We start from the raw sequence: 17,868 nt of genomic DNA, 5'->3' as shown, positions 1-17,868 counted from the left end.
TTTATAGCTGGGTCAGGATTCAAACCCAGGCTAGACAGCTCAGAGCGAGCATGTGCACCTCTTGGCCATCTTGCTGTGATGTGTTGATTCATTGATTTATAACCACTGAAAACATTTTTTACTAATTTTAATCCTCCAATTTATTTTGCCTTCCTAACTCCGGAGATGTCCCCACGGAGATCCAATGCGGTATTGTCATGGAAGCTTGTGGAGATCGAAGCTTGAAGAGTGCTCGCCAAGTGAGTTAAGCACAAAAGCAAGCACTTCAACGAAACGGCTTCCGTCACACTGCTGACTTCAATCGTAATGTGAAAGGGAAGGTTAAACGAACATTAAATGAGGATTGAAGGGCAAACAAACATACCAATGGTGAGTCGTCGTAAACAATAATTCCATCCCGCACTCCTGGCTGGAGGGTAAGGGACTGAACAGTTGTGTCCCTTGATTTCAGGAAATGGGGTAAAAGGGTGGGAATGAGAAGATTGTGGAGAGCAGAGGGGGTGGAGAGAAAGGCTGAGATGGAAATCAGCAAAGATTATAATTAAATAAATGCACTTGTTGCCATCCCCATTTCCATTTTTTCCACTGAAATTTTCTCTCCATTTTTATATTTCCTGCTTTGTCCTTTCTCATCACTCAAATTCAGCCATCGGTTTTGCCACTGCGTATATGCATCGACGAATAACAAATAATCAAACACCATTTAAATGAATAGCAATTCAAAATTAGGACTAAAATACGAATTGATCCGATTTCGAGATACCTCGATGCACATTATTAAACAGCAAAGGAGCTACTTTAAGGCAAATCAATAGCTAAACCTTCAATCCAAACTCATTGGAAATTCACTTATGATAAAGAATATTGCCATTTCTGAAGCCCAAGTATGCAATGACAAATCAAACAAGAATATCAACGTGCTAATTACTCATGGATGGATGAGAGGCCGGACTTACCGGTGTAGTTGCACATACTCTCGTGGATGGTTGAGCAAGTGCAGGAATCGGTCAACTATTTTGTTCTTTCCAACACCCTGTTAAAGGAATATGTGTTCACAATACCGAATCAACAATTTTTGTCGAATAATACCATCCGTAAAGGGGAACCCAAACGCTCAAACCACCTCGACACTAATCCCTTGATACCCTATAAAATAGACATGGTGTATATTTTTCCAATTTCTGAAATATAAAGTACTGTAGGTAAATTTGCAATTAAAAGTTGAAATCTTATTCTTCACATTAGCAGTGACATCACACCCGGAAGTCGACCGTAATATCCGTACTGTCTATGGGTTACATCACTGTACGATTTAACTAAAACGGCGAATAATTTTCGATTTTCCATAAGTATGCCGAGTCGATGCATCCTTGGTGGTTTTAGTAATACAAACCGAGATGGTTTCATGCCACACCAAAATGGCCGACAGACCCGAGGTTTGTCCGAAATACCCGAGTATGGTACGAGCCTACAAAATGTTCGCTTTTGTGCTCGGAACATTTTACAGCGCACTGTTATGAAACAACAGAGATGGCTAGATCTTGTCGTTATCCCCCACGATTGAGAGAGGATGCCATCCCCACGATTAAGGGGAAGAAACAACCGTCACTCATAACACCATCTCTACCCAGCTACCAGCACATGAACATGGGCTATTTGAGCGGTGACTCAAACACTTGTGTTGGCCTGCCGATGACCGGTCTCACCTCACCACCATGAGAGTGGGACATGGCACGGACATGACATGGTAAGACAACACAAACACGATGGTGGGACATGGCACAGACACAACCACAGACACAAATGGTGTCCCAGGAAAGTATTATATGGGACAATGCTGTAATATGCAGGTCACCTTGTCAGCCTGCAATGATGGGATAAAGCATTTGTCGACCATTTTGTCGACTGTGTCCGAGTGTGCCTGGGCTGTGCTGTGTCTTGCTGTATTCGTGTCATGTGAGTGTTGTGTCCATGCCCGAGTATACCCATGTCCCTCCGTCGTGTCCGTGCCATGTCCCGCCGTCGTGTCCGTGCCATTTTTGTGCCTGTGCCATGTCCCACCGTTGTGTCCAGGCTGTGTCCATGTCTGAGTATGCCCATGTCCGATTGTCCGTGTTGTGCCATGTTTCTGCTGGAGTAATATAACTGATTTATAAATTAATAAAAAAATCCCTTATAAACCGTTAATTGAACAAAAAAACAAAACCTACCAATCTTTAGCGAACATGCGACCGGCATTTTCATCTTCACGAACACCTCCATTGTCACCATCTTCATCTGAATCGCTGACAAAAGGCTCGAAACGACGTGGCTCCATAATTCCCCCGAAAGAGTTTCCATCACTAATTTTGTCTCCAATAGTTTATTCAAAATCTCACTGATCTGTTTCAAGATACGGAGAACCTTCAGAGTTGCTAATGATGGTGGAATCAGTATCGGAATCTGAGCTCAAAATACACTGTTTCTCCATGTAAGTCACCATTTGGATCAAGGTGGGTTCTAAGTGTGACGTCACTGGTGAAAATAAAAAAAGCTGACACTCGAGGGGGGGTTTTTTTCTTTGCAAAAAAAAAGTCAATTTTTTTCCCTTCAAATTAAACAATGATTAATTATTTTCAAGAAAAAAAATGCGTTTGGGTTTGCCTTTAATATCAAGAAGATTTGAAGTGAATCAATCAACTCATTTTTCCATGACCGGTCATTTAAGCAAAACTGCATTAAAGCAGAGATGACAACATTAAAAGGATGGTGATGCATCTTTGTAAAATACATTAATAAGAAGCATGAATGAATGTGGAATTGTAACATGAACTTAAAATGAAGAACTAACGGATATACCCATCAAGGACGGGTGATGGAATAGAATGGCATTTGATAGGACAATGCAAAAACGATGATGACAAGGACGCCGACAATAACAACTCCGTGACTGTTGCATATAAAGCGCCACCAACCATAACGCCATGACATCATGCACCATTGCAAATGCTTTAGTCTACTTTCTACTTTCTAATGGGCTAAACAGAATAAAAACTGTAAGTACATTAAAATGCTGCAAACAGACTTGCAAGACAGTTAATTATACCAACAAATTTTTGTGACAATGCATGAAGCAGTGAGAGGGGATAGAAATTGTGAAGATAAAGGGACAGGCACAGTATTATCAGCTAACCTGGACTTGAGTCGGGTGAGTTTATGTGATTGAGTCGTGTCCGGAGGTGAGTGAGTGAGTGAGTGAATGAGTCAGTCAGTCCGTAAACACTTCAGTCATTATCGCTTGAACCAAACACAATTTTGATGAAACTTGGGCACAAGCTTCAAATATGATGCCTAATGAAGGTGCATCGACCTGTCAAAATCTATACTCATTAATGTGGCCTACGGGAGGGGAGGTGGTGGGGGAAGGGGTGGGGTGATTGACCCCCAAAACAGGTATTTGCTCTGTTCTCCAAAACTATACACACAATTTTGATGAAACTTCACCACAACCTTCAAAACCTGTGATGTATCAAAGTGTAATGACTGCATCAAAATCTGGGTTCATTAAAAGGGGTCCAAGGGGGAGTTTTCGACCTGCCAAAGTAGATATTTGCTCTCTTCTCTGAAACTTGCACACACAATTTCAATGAAACGTGACCACAACCTTCATCAGCCATGATGTACCAAAGCTTATTCACGGAATTAAAAAACAAAAATCAGGGTGTAAGGAAGTCTGTGGAGGGTTTGAGTGACTGTTGCTCCTGATCCAGGAGAGACTCAGGCCGTGCGGTCTTATTTTTTATGTAGACACTAGCAAGGCAGTGGGCCCTTGACCCACTTTTTGTTGTGTTGTTTTCAGCTCCAATTGCTTTTATTTTGAAATGCTAAGAATGGGAAACAGCTGCAGTAATGTTGCATAGACATCACTTGGCAGGAGCCATCACAGTGCACAAAGCCTCACACAGCCAATTAGTAACAGGTTAGGTTAGGTCAGGTATGAGAGCATGCGCCAGAGCAGAGAGTCACTGCATGCACTTTCCGTCGGTACTCCAGGGACCTCTGTCTGTTCATCCCCCAGGCAGATGGCTGGTCTGTCCCCATCTCCATGAGATGCCGATCAATATGGCCCATTGGCCTCCTCCACTCACGAGGCTCCCTCGCTGAGAGAATCTGGTGAGCAGGATCAGCGTCAGGAAAACGAGCCACATGCCCATACAGCCGCAGCTGATGCTCACGGACAATGCAGGTATCAAATCTCATTTGATTCTCTCTCAAAAACTGCTCATTTCACACAAAGTCTGACCAGCGATAGCCAAGGATTCTCCAAAGAGACCTGACACCAAAGGAAGTGAGTCTCCATCTCAGATCCATGGTCAGAGTCCAAATCTCACATCCGTAGAGCAAGACTGGAAACACCAAGGAGCTGAAGGCTTGGACTTTTTTTTTTCTAGTTTTCGAGCCTGGATTTGAATCTCAGCCCAGCTACAAACTGTCATTCTGATGTCTTGCAGGCAGGGCGAGTCATCAAAGTGTATGCCGTCCCTCGGATGGACGTAAAATTGGATGTACCGTCTGTCGACATTGGTTGGTGGACATTAAAGTTCCCACGGTGCCCTTCGTGAAGGGTAGGTGAGTTATTGTCCTCCTGCACAGGTATCGTCAAGCGCCACACTCCATGATCCAGTGAATCCATGACTCCCCAGTCCCAACACAGACGTCTATTGACCTCTGGCTCACAGCCAACAGAGAAATGAATATCACTGCCAAGGTAAGTGAATCTCTCCGTGATCTCACCATCCTCACCACAAACAGGTACAGACAAGAAAGGAGCATCAAAGATGTCATTGAAAGATTTTGTCGTTGAATGACATAGATGACAAAGATGTCATTGAAACATCATAGTTTTGACTCAAGAAACCCGTAATCCCAGAGGCTCAGAATCCTCATTCAGCACCTCAAGGGCCCCCAAAAGGATATCCAGAGTCTGCGCAAAGATGACTGCATCATCTGCGAAATCAAGGTCAGAGATCTTGACATTTTCAAACTATGCACCGCAGCTTGATCTCTCAGACATCCTCCCCAAAATCTAGTCCATACAAGCACTGAAAAGCATGGGGGCCCGTACATACCACTGGCGAACTTCAGTAACAACTGGAAATAAGTCGGAGATGGAATTACCACATCTCACAGCACTCTCAGTCCCAGAGTATAGTTCAGACGTCAGATGGATCAGTTTTGATGGCACCCCACGAAGAGCAAGAATCCTCCAGAGAGCATCCCGATTCACTGAATCGAATGCTTTGCAGAGATCAGCATAGGCTGCAAGCAGCCCCTGCCGAAACTCTGATCTGTGTTTGGTGAGAAACCGAAGGGCAAGGATACGGTCAATCATTCACCTCTTTGGTGTAAAGCCTGAATGCTTTGGGCACTGCTGCTCAAGCAGATGGTGGCGAACCCTATCATGAATTATCCGAGCAAAGACCTTGCCCGGCACTGAGAGCAGCATCACCCCTCAGTAGTTGTTGCAGTCCTGGTGATTACCCTTCCCTTTCCAGAGAGGGACAACAAGGCCCCTCTTCCAGTCAGTTTGGATGATCTCTGTGCTCCAGGCAGAGCACAGAACTGCATGCAACGACATGAGTACAGCATCTCCACCAGCCTTGAGAAGTTCAGCATGGACGCCACGGATCCGAGGAGCTTTACTCCATTTCACCTGGTTCACCGCAGCATGTTTCCCCACAAATGAAGGTGGACCACAGTTGATTGGAGGGTCAGCAATAAGGATAGTAACACCCCTGATGTCCAACTCGACAGCTGGTGGATCAGCCTGTACTGGTACAGCCGCTTAAAGTAACCGGCCCAGCAGGCCTTCACTTCAGACTCCTCTGTCAAGAGCCCACCACCCTCCGCTCTAACTGCAGTACACCGAGGGACAGGCTTGGAGGAACACAATGTGTGAATTCCCTTGTAAGCAGGATGAGAATCACCTGACCACAGGTGATGCTCTACCCTTTCACAAATTCCTCGCACATAGGCCTCCTTGTCCACCCTCAGCACACGTACAGTTTTATGCTTCAACTCCCAGAACAGCTCAGCTCTGCCATTAAACCTGGCCCTATGACTCTGGTCAATGATATCTAGTGTCTCTTGAGAAACAAAAATTAGTAACAACTCGTGACTTATCGCCAATCCACGTGAAGCACACTTCACACTTGCTTTGTCTGGCATTTATAGATGCGAATAATGAAAATGTTTTTGTTGAAAAAAAATTTTTTTTGACCCTGTACTGCCTGGATGCTTGGTGATTAATATCAATATTGTACCATTTCAACTATTTGTGACAAATGGTTTGGGAGGAGATGCAAAACTGACAGACACTAGATCTTTTTATACACATCGTTATTCGGGTGAATGGATGAAGTCCGTGGAATGAATCCAAACAAGTATTTGTACTGACCCATAGTGAACATTAAAAAAACAAAAAAACAATTACAGAAGAACAGTATGTACATTGTACATCCATATAACCTTCATACTGAAATACACCATTTGGTGTCTGTCTGTCTTGTTTTTTTGATGGCAATACATTCGGTCATTACTTATCCAATCACAACCAAACTTGACAGGGGCACTAAGGAGGGATGACCAACCTGATTTCCCACCAGAAGCAAATGTTCTCCAAGCTTGAAGTCCTTCAACATTTCTTCCATGACTTTTAGATGCTGTATCAGCAAAAGAAACAAACAAACAAATGAATAAATAAATAAATAGCACACATGTAAAGAACTGCATGCACACCATTTATTTCCATTAGTATGCATTTCTGTGAATTCAAATCTGTGTATGCCCCCCCCCCCCTTTTCAGCAGCAATATAAACACATAATTATACACTTTAAGTGAAAGGATTTTTATGCCTCTGAGTTTTCTAGCCTGGATTTGAATCTCAGCCCAGCTACAAACTGTCATTCTGATGTCTTGTCAGCAGAGCGAGTCATCAAAGTGTGTGCCGTCCCTTGGATGGACGTTAAATTTGATGTACCGTCTGTCGACATTGGTTGGTGGACATTAAAGTTCCCACAGTGCCCTTCATGAAGGGTAGGTGAGCTATCACTGGCACCTTGAACAAATTCCAAATTCCTTCTCTAACATACAGGGGTGTTGCATCAATGGCACAGCCGCGTCCTCAGCCAATGATGTTACCCGCAGCCGTATGCTGCATACGAAAGAAGAAGAAAGCATTTTTTTTTAAATCAATGGCATTATACTGTACTTGTAGAAAGAGCACATCACCTTTACTTTCCTGTCCAAAATTTATACAGTTAAAGACTATGCTGATTTACTTAATCATAAATCTCTTAACTACTGTCCAGGATGCAAGGCTTTCCCCTCTTCAGATTAAATATTTTTCAGTTCAGGGGATGTGGGCCGAGCTTATTCCCTTTATAGGCAGCATTTTAATGCCCATCTCAAGATGTCAAGACGTCAGGAGGCGTTAATCAAATCAATCAGAAAGTGAGAGCAGGGACCACATGCAGACCAAGTGTGGACAGGCACTTTGTGAACCAGTTGGGTTTTTACCAAAAATCTTATTGCAAAATGGTAACAGTGCTCCTCGGAGGGGGAAGTTACTGCCACAAACAATATCTACACACTGTAACTGCATCAAACATCATTGTGTGGACCAATTCAGGTGAAACACAGAGGGTTTTTCAGGTGGAGACAATAGTCTCTCCCCGAAGCAACACGCTTGCATTTTTCTCTTTCAGATTTTTCATCAATTCATAACAACATTCACACTTCCCTATCGCATGCTTTCCAATTTGGTCCAATAAATGCTGCATACAGAACCAATGAGGTTCTGCGGATAAAATGTAAAACATATTCAAGAGATAGCTTGTACATTCATAATTAAGATCTGGAGACTCTCACACATTCAGCAAAAGAGAAAGTGACATTTAGAGTGTACGAGGTGCAGTGGAACACGAGAAGCAAGCGTGCCAGCATCAACTCCACTTTATTGCGCGACCAGAAGCACATTCCTGCCACCCCTAGCGGGCGAGGCATGATATACGAAAACCCAATCACGTGACACAGCACACTCCTCCCCTCATAAAATGACAAGTCATGAAAGGACAATCATAACATGACCACCTGAAACCCATCAACCCTCATAATCCTCCAAGTACCGTGGCCGCACCCTGACCCGCCTCGGACGGGCAGCGCCGCCAGACAGTCCAGGCTCAGACGCCTCCCGGCTCGGTCGAGGTGACACCCTCGCCAGACTCGCGCCATCCGCAATAACAACCGCCCCCGGCCGACCAGCCTGCCCGACGTCCCGGGGTAGGACAGAATCAGGTGAAGACCCCCTGGGCGTCAGCACATCCGGCCCTGGCGAAACAACGTCTGGCGCCGGCGACATTACAGGTGGGGGTCCCACATCGTTCGGCCCGGGGGGGGGGCGTGGGGGGGGTGACGCTGGACAGCAATCTTGCATTTGGTCCACGTGCCGCTTACACACTTCCCCACCATCAGTCCGCACCATGCAATTCGCCGGCCCCAGTACCACAGAGACCACAGCCGGCACCCATTTGGAACTGTGGAAATAATCACGCACCATTACCCGCTGTTCCACATCGAAGCCGCGCAGCCGCGTTGGACGTGACACCGCCCCACTCCCCGACCCTCCAGGTCGCAGCAAATCTAGTCTGGACCGCAATGCCCGTCCATAGAGACGAATGGCAGGCGAATCACCCGTGACAGGATGAATTGCGTTCCTGTAATGGAGCAAAAAGACATCGACCACCGTCTGCATAGGTGCAACACCCCCCCCCCTGCGCAAAGCCCGTTTCAACATCTTAACAAATGACTCAGCTTGCCCATTCGTCTCAGGATGATACGGTGCGGACCTTAGATGTCGAATACCATTTTGGCGCATAAACTCATCAAATACACCCGCGATGAACTGCGGACCGTTATCAGAGACCAGGATCTCCGGTAACCCTTTATTAGCAAATATCATCTGCAGTTTCTCTACTGTAATGTTTGCTGATGTATGCTGCATTACTACAACCTCCGGCCATTTAGAGAATGCATCGATCACAATCAAAAACATTTTGCCATTAACCGGCCCCGCAAAATCTACATGGACCCTCTGCCAGGCTCTGTCTGGGGTAGGCCATAGTCCCGAAGCTCGACGTGGGTATCAGCATCTGTTTGGCACGTGGCGCAATGCTTAACCAACTGCTCAATGTCTTTGTCCAACCCCGGCCACCACAACAGGCTACGAGCAAGACTCTTGGTCTTCACGACGCCAAGGTGACTGACATGCAGTTCTTCCAAACACTGCTGCCTGAACTTCGGTGGAATCACCGTCCTCATTCCCCACATAACGCACCGTTGGACCAACGACAGCTCTGATGCGCGTGACGTGAAAGGTTGAAATGCTGGTGTCGAAGGCAGATCGCTCCAATTCCCCGTAGAAATCGCCTGGACGACACGGGCGAGCACCGGATCACGAGCCGATTCCACCGCTACCTGTCTGGCCGTGACCGGCCCGCTTTGGACCTGGCCCAGCGTGAACACATCGACCCGGTCGGCCAACTCAGATGCAGCTGGACCCTCCGCACACGGCAAGCGTGAGAGCCCGTCACAGTTAGCATGCTTCTCGGTGCTTCGGAACTGAATATAATAATCGTAAGCACCAAGAAACAGACACCACCGCTGTATTCGCGCGGCCGCTACGACCGGCACCCCGCGTTCGGGTCTCAGGATGAATTGAAGCGGTTTGTGATCCGTCTGCAAAGTGAAATGCCGCCCCAGCAGGTATTGATGAAACCTCCGCACACCCCAGACGAGGCTGAGAGCCTCGCGCTCGATCTGAGCATATCCCTGCTCTGCTGCGGACAGGGTCCGGGATGCAAAACAAACAGGCCGCTCGGAACCATCGTCCATCCAGTGGGAGAGCACTGCCCCGATGCCATATGCAGAGTTGTCGCATGCCAATAGGAGCGGACGCGCAGGCTCGTAGTGCACGAGGACCGTATCCTCTGTGAGCAGCTGCTTGACGAGGTCGAACGACGCCTGGTGTGCAGGCCCCCAAGCCCAGCGCTCGTCCTTCCTGAGCAACCGTGTTAACGGCGCAAGTTGTGAGCTGAGCCCTCGCACGAACCTTTGGTAATACCGGGCCATACCAATGAACGAGCGCAGCTGCGTCTTATCGCAAGGCGGTGGCATGTGTTGAATCGCTTCCACCTTCCGAGGACGTTTCAACAGCCCTCCGGCGTGATGATGTGCCAGAGGTATTCGAAGCGCTGCTTGAAGAACGCGCACTTGTCCCTGTTCAAGTGCAGGCCGCACGCTTCTAGCTTTGTCAGCACTTGGGCAATGTTCACAAGGTGCTCGTCCGCCGTTTTCCCCGCAATGAGCACATAGTCTAGGTAGGTCTGAGCGGGCAGGCCAATGCAAACCTGATCCATGGCTTTCTGCCACAAGGCTGGGGCCGAAGCAATCCCAAAACAGAGTCGGGTATATCGATAGAGTCCTTGACACGTGTTGATTGTCAAAAGCTCGCGGCTCCCGGGATCCATCGCCAGGTGAAAATATGCATCACGCAGGTCTAGCTTCGTGAAGTATTGACTCCCCGCCAATCGCGCATATATTTCATCGATTGACGGCAGTGGATATTGCTCCACGCTGAGCCCCGGGTTAACCGTGGATTTGAAGTCCCCGCACAATCGGACGTCTCCATTCCGTTTCAGCACCGTGACAACCGGGGTGGCCCAATCTGAGTATGACACCCGTTCGATCACTCCACAGGCCTCCAGCCTATCAAGTTCACCCTTGACCTTGTTCCGCAGGGCATACGGCACCGGACGTGGTTTACAAAAACGAGGAACCACCCCCTCCTTCAGGAAGAGTTTTGCCTCCATGCCCTTGAGTTTCCCAAGGTCGTCGCAAAACAAACCTTGATGTCTTTGAAGAATCTTCTCCAACTGATCCTCCCACCAGCTCGGCACGGGTTGCACAAGGTGAACTGCGGCCCAGTCTAGCCTGATGCGGGCCAGCCAATCTCGGCCGAAGAGAGACGGTCCCCTCCCCCGCACAACGTACACCCGAAGCGTGGCGACCTGGCCTTGGTACCGCACAGACACGTCTGCCATCCCGACTGGCGTTATCTTCTCGCGGGTGTACGTGAACAGTGTGAGGTTGGACCTGATAAGCTTCAGGCCGTTGAGTCTACGCGTGGTCTGTTCGCCGATGATCGACACAGCCACTCCCGTATCGACCTGAAACGTGATCGGCGTTTTGTTCACTTCGATTTCCACCGTCATCGGGTGCGCCGCCGCCGGGCCAATTGAAAACAGGCTCAACAACGGCCACCGGTTCCGCCCCGGGTCGCCTTGCACATCGCCGTCCATGACCCTAACGGTGGCTGGCGCCCCACGGCACAAACGCTTCAGATGACCCACCTTGTGACAATTTAAACACACGGTGCCTTTATACGGGCACGCACGGCGCAGGTGTCGACCTCCGCATCCCAAACACGTCCGCGGGGTCACCTCGTCGCTCATGCGGCCGCGCGGCGACGTCCGACCCGCACCGAAGGTCGTGCGTGCGTCCCGGGGCACTCGCGATCCCGCGTGGCCAGTGATGGCCCGAACATCCCCGCGAGTCTGCTCGACCGCTGTAGCCGTGCTGACCGCCGAGTCGAATGTAATGGCTTCACCCTTCAGCCGTAGAACCGCCGAAACCATCTTCGCATCTTGTAAACCAGCGATAAAACGATCTCTGAGCCGCGCTGGACGCTCCCCCGCCGTGAACTCGCAGGCCACGGAAGAATGCTTAATCCGCGCCAAGAAATCAGCGACGCGTTCCTCTGCCCCTTTCGAGAGGCGATCGAACTGGTATTGAGCGAGTTGTAATGACTTCTCCGGCGCCATGTGTGCTTTCATCTTCTCCACAATGTCCCGAAACGACAGCCCGTCATCACAGGGCTTGTCCGGCGCCACCAAATCACTCAGTAGTCGATAATGCTCCGCCGAAAGCGAAGCGAGCAAGATCGACTTCTGTTTGCTCTCATCGACCACATCATTCGCGTGGAAATAGCATTCCAATTGCTCCGAAAACAATTCGAAGTCGCCTCCGACGAAAACGGACACATGTCCGTTTACAATCATCCTCGTCACCAACTAGAGTGTACGAGGTGCAGTGGAACACGAGAAGCAAGCGTGCCAGCATCAACTCCGCTTTATTGCGCGTCCGGAAGTACATTCCTGCCACCCCGAGCAGGCGAGGCATGATATACGAAAACCCAATCACGTGATACAGCACAACATTTAATCCATTCTTCATGCTCTCACGCATTCCAACAATTATCTCTTGAATTCAAAGCATGAATCAAGACAAAAGTTGTTGGAAAAATTGTTGTAAGATTGTTGAGTAATCCCAGCTATTTGCTTTACAGCTTTGAATTTTACAGACATGACAAGGACATGCATAGTCAGAATACATTTTGGATAAATACTACAACATAATACATTTTGAAATCTTCCTTACCTTCAGTGATTCGTTGTTTACTTCTCAACTTTTTGATTCTACCTTTTTTACTTTCTCATAACATTTGTTCTTCCAAATTGATCTTCCCTCTCCACTATCATGTATTGCTGCTCCTCTATCCTCTGTTCTTCAGCTACTCCACAAGCATAGATATCTGTATTAAGAAAGCAGACATGATTTGTGACAGGTGAAAAGAACAAACCAGACAAAAATCTTGCACTCACCTGGGGATTATCATAGAAGAGTGTGTCTGGAACTTTGCTTTTTATGTCTGAGTCACGAACAGGAAAAGACACTGACCCGATCTTCAGCACTCCGTCCTTCACCTCGCCTATCATGAAAGGCAAATCAATGACCTCACGATGAGAGAGATATCAAAAAACTATTTGCCAGGTTATCTACAAAGCATTTGGCACTATATGGGGTTCATATTTCTTTCCTTCCTGTTTAGAGTTTCATGAACTGGAACTTAAAAAACATAAAAGACAACTACTGTTATTAACTACAAACTTTGAACAACAATATTAACGACAGTTCTTTAGATAATTTCGCATAGTTTAATTTTTATGCCAATAAGTAAATCATTTTATGACAAACAAAATAAGGAAATAGCATTTTGTGCATGTCTTTGCCACATTACTGTATTTCAGTCTCCATTTTGTTGAAGAAAAATAACAGGAAAAATGCATCTTGCATGGCATGCATCACTCATCAAGTCAATTTCGAGTGTTGATTTGTATCACACTGCCAATCATTTTCCAACAAAGTAATATTGCAAAGTGCCAAATTTAAGTTTTTATTCTCTCATATGTGGTATGTGACTGCTGGTCACATCATTGCTAGGGAATTGCACAGGAGGAGGCCATTCGGCCCATCATGCCTGTGCCACACCAAAATCAGATTTAATAAATCTGTCAATACCCCTTCCCTTCATGTGCAGTCTTTTGGCTGCTACACTGGTACTCATTTTGCTGACCTCGGAAGGATGACAGACTGAGTCAACCCCCTGGTGTTAATTCAGTGGTAAAAGGGGCTTGAACTCAGGACCCTAGGATCCCAAGCCACCACCCTAACCGCTAAGCCAACACCAGTTTATGTGGCTGTTCCATGTGGCTGCTCAAGGGAGTGTGACTGTTCCATCAGTTCTCCATGGAAGTTATCGGGCAGGCCATAATGGTGCACAACTACCATAAATTTCTGGAATTTGGCCAGAATGCTGGTGATAATTTGCTTAATCTTCAATGAAAGACGATGTGCGATCTGTAACATTCAACAGAAGTGTTCTGAAAACATGTAAAATGAGGCTGAGAATGTAATAGGATGGGTAATATTACTTCAACATAAATATTCTGAAGATGAGAGTGAGCTATCAACATTAAGTGAAGATGGACTGAGGAGAGAAGAGAAAGGAAATAAAAGTATCATTGACTTATTGGGTCACTTTGCTAAAACTCGGCCGTATATATTCCATCTCGTAGTTTTACACCCCTGATGGCTGAATCACATACTCTCAATCTTTCATAGGCTTATGTAGTGGTATAACACAATATTAAGGAGATAAATTAAAAGAAGTCGAAGGAAAACATGAGGATGAGCAAATAAGAGACATTGCCAGCACATTGATGCTCTATAAACCTTGGTTATGAGTACGAGTGGGACTGTTTGTGGTGGTGCATGCGTATGTGGAGCATATACATGTCAATGCAAAGAGGCTGACATTATGAAAGTGATAAAACTCAAACCATGATTATCACATGGCAGTGCATAGACATACATATCACTTCATCTCTATCTGTAGTTGGACCCTCCTCTGCTGCCACAATCCCACAGTCATCCATTGCTTTGTCCAGAGCAGCCCGTGCAGGGCTCGGCAGGAACCTAGAGAGAGGTCAAGACATGGTAAGAGATCAAGGTTTGGTAAATGTGAAAGAAACAAAATAAAGCCTTGCATTATAGAAAACCTGGCGAAGTTGGAAACTGATGAGTGACGAATTAAAAACGACATGGAAGCAGAAAATGAAAGTAGTAGGAGGGAAACAATTTGTATATACTGGAGATGAGAAAGGTGCAAACAAAATTCAGTCCGCATAGCAAGGGAAGACAGCTTAAAGTCACCACAAGAAATCTATCGTTAAAAGACAAAGAGATTAGGCCAAGTAAAATAAATTATTATTTCTCATCCCCGCCAGCTCCTTTTTGACAGCCACCTCCTTTTTTTAATGCAGTGTTTATTATTTTCTCACCAGATCTTGAAAAAAAAAATAACCCAAAACGACCTGATTCATTCATCCCCATGCTCTTCCTTTTTTGAGGCCGTACATTAGTGGCTTATTTTTTCCTCTCCTTTATCAAATTTAAGAAAAATTTTGGGTGTTTTAAAAATTCTTTTATTTTGTCACAGGAGTCTGGAATCTGGACCAATAATTATTTTGTGGTCTCTATATGCCGAGCACTAACACAAGTGAAATATATCTCATCAATAAGTCTGCTTGCTCACGTCGTACTGTTGTGGGCCGGGTTCGGTGGCGATAAACGACCACTAGGTGGAGCAGTGAAGTCGTCTCCCACCGAGCAACCGGAATTTAGATCGTGACTCTCGGATAAGTCCGAGAGTTCACGGGTCCCTTAGCGGACCGTGGTCGCCAATATTTGATGGCGTGGGGTAGGGGTAATTGCCTAATTTCAATATACCTAAATACCCACATCGTCTAACTACAGGGGAAAACCACACCCTCGACCGACTTTGTCCGAAACGAGCCGCTATCACCGACTCGGATCCAGCGTAACCGAGCTGAAGTTACCAAAGCCGCGCCGGACCAAATAAACAATTTACGGCATGAACGGCCTTACTAATTCTCAATGCGCACCATGCTAGGCCAATGGAGGAAAGCACAGAAAACGAGCTGGTACATTTAACAGGGGTTTATTTATAACAATAATCGGGGAGGGGAAGCACACAAAGAGCAGAGTTATCACGAATAAAGAAATGTAATGTACAAGCAAAGGAAAGCACTTACACAATTTCTACTTACAGACGGGGCCCACGGACACGCACATACACACACAAAAGAAATGGACCCCGTGGATTTAGTTCGGTAGAGCCGGGCCGGGGTACCTGTCCCGCCTCGTGCGGTTACACCAACTCGAACCACCACGGTGGGACTCGAACCCATGACCCGAAGTCCACCGCCCACGACCCTGGCTGCTCGGTCAGCAGACTTGCCCTCCAAAGGACCGCAGACCGCTCCAACCACGACCACGACCGTCTGCAGAGCCCTCGTCGACAACCACTCAGCCACGACGACAGACCGCTCGACAATCGCCACGATCTCCTCTCTGCCGAACCCTGGTCCTGACAACCACTCTACTCTTCTGAGGTGGGAGGGGTCTCTTCTCCTTGCCACTCGCCTTCTGATTGGACGAGGGGTTGTCAGACGACTCGTGGTCACCTCCCGATTGGCTGGGGCGTGCGTGTCATGCTCGCCCTTCGCTGGAGGAAACGTCCATGCCCTGCCTTGGGGCGGAGCCTCGATCTGAGGCGATGGAGGCTCCGCCCACGCCTTCAGCCAAAAACACGTGGGCAATGGCGACCAGGTCGAGTACAGGATGGTGGCGTTGTTGTAATGGATGCAATAAACCAGACTAAAAAAATAACTCGTTGCGCAAACACGAAATTCCCATTCGACAGGAGGAGGGATTCTAAATATAAACACATATTATCAAAATAACTGAACTAGGGGACTCTGGCTGTCTGTGTGCGAAAGGCTTCCAGATTCGTAACAGTACCACACACTCAGCGAATGTGATTTTCGAGACATGCACATGTATGTTAGCATGAACAATTAAGTTAGCTAGCTAGCTCGCTCTAGCGATAGCACGCGATATTGATCTTAAGAACTGACTTTCTCGGTCGCTTTAATTGAGCTGCTGAAGAAGTACAGTAGACCTGTAGGTCTTAAAATGGTCGTCATTTGTGTACGCATCCAGAAGGTCTTTGATATTTTCAAGATCAAAATTGAATGGGGGGGTTTTCAATTTTTCAATGGGGGGGGGGGAGCGGGGGGTGGGGATATTTTCAACCAATTTGCAGATGGGGGGTTTCACCAGGGATCGCCCATCGACGCCAAACACCAAACAGCTCAGGTCAGTCGTGCAAGTCCGCATATATCTCGTGCCGGTTCAGTACGTAAAAGCACACAGTTCAGCAGACAGTGCCAATGCTGCAGTAGATGTTGCTGCGTCGGGTATATGACCAACATAATTTCAATGGTATATAGGATGTGTGTTGGTAATAGTGCGAGTCTTTGGTCTGGTTGATTTCACCATGTGGCAGCCATCTTGGAAAAAATATCAAAAATCTGTAAAGTATCAAATAGTAAGGTGCCCTTCTTCCTTTTTTTGAAAAGCCCAGATGAGAAACTAATCATTCATTTTACTTGGCCTTATTTAAGAATGGTTCAAGGTGATTGAAGAGAGGGTTAAAAATATGAAAATAAATAATTCGATCAAACTAGATTGATATTTTACAAACTACACCAAAAAAGAAAAGCACATCTTATATATTATTCCTGAGTTTGTGGTTTCGTGTCGCGCTATGTTCGACTTTGTTCTGCGCTCGAGTAACGTGATATTTGGCTTACATTATCTCAAAGACCATATGAGGTGCATGGTACAAAAAAAGTAAATAAAATGGTTCTGAAACAGTGAAATCGTATTCCACTTACTGCATTAAAGTAAAATTACTACTGATACTCTGCATCAGTTCCTTTCTCAAACACACCCACCCCAACATGTCGCGCAGAGCGCGGCTTATGCTAGTTACAGTTTTATACTGCAGTGACAAAGCTGTAATTTTGTTGCTCAAATGCCACTACCAAGCAACTATCAAACTAAAGATCCTTAAACCATTAAACTCCATGACCAATGTTGAGACCAAAAAGAGGAAATGTACTAATTTGCAGAAGTATGACAAACACCAAAGGGAAGGTTGGAATGTAAAAAAATTTCAAGTATGAGTAGGTGAATGAAGGAGATCAAGAAGTGCCCAAGAAGAGAGAGCTTCCTTGAGAGCTTAACAGAGTATGAAAGCACCACACCTGGAAAGGCAAGCTCTGTGCACAAGTGCATGCAAGCTGTCCCCATAGCATGCAAGTAGTCGTGCTAGTCGCACCAGTTGCCGAGTGGAAAGCAAACTGGCAAGTGCTTGGGTCTGAAATGGCACAGATCAGGAACCACCATACGGTATGGCAATAACCAACACTCAAAGCATAGGCCCGGTTGCATCAAGCATTCTCAAGGAAAGATTTGAGGATTTACTTAAATATTTCCTCAAC

At 46.5% G+C, this 17,868-nt stretch overlaps 1 protein-coding gene across 4 annotated transcripts in view; it reads right to left on the bottom strand.

Moving 5' to 3' along the window:
* The window catches only part of VWA8 (von Willebrand factor A domain containing 8), a 321,146-nt gene that overhangs the window by 148,080 nt on the left and 155,198 nt on the right, over positions 1-17,868 (bottom strand). For all 4 annotated transcript variants that reach the window (XM_085869177.1, XM_085869176.1, XM_085869179.1 and 1 more), the window contains 6 exons: positions 17,632-17,744; positions 14,310-14,413; positions 12,760-12,866; positions 6,630-6,701; positions 957-1,033; positions 365-440 (listed from right to left, as the gene is read on the bottom strand). In XM_085869177.1, the coding sequence (XP_085725303.1) occupies positions 365-440; positions 957-1,033; positions 6,630-6,701; positions 12,760-12,866; positions 14,310-14,413; positions 17,632-17,744 (549 nt within the window). The remainder of the gene's footprint in view (positions 1-364; positions 441-956; positions 1,034-6,629; positions 6,702-12,759; positions 12,867-14,309; positions 14,414-17,631; positions 17,745-17,868) is intronic.

This window comes from Eptatretus burgeri, chromosome 2 (assembly GCF_056783735.1).
Source record: "Eptatretus burgeri isolate ZD-2024b chromosome 2, Ebu_testis_v1, whole genome shotgun sequence".
In the NCBI taxonomy this organism is placed as follows: domain Eukaryota; kingdom Metazoa; phylum Chordata; class Myxini; order Myxiniformes; family Myxinidae; genus Eptatretus; species Eptatretus burgeri.
The sequence above is the reverse complement of the archived record's forward strand: the minus strand, read 5'-3'. Positions and strand labels throughout refer to the sequence as shown.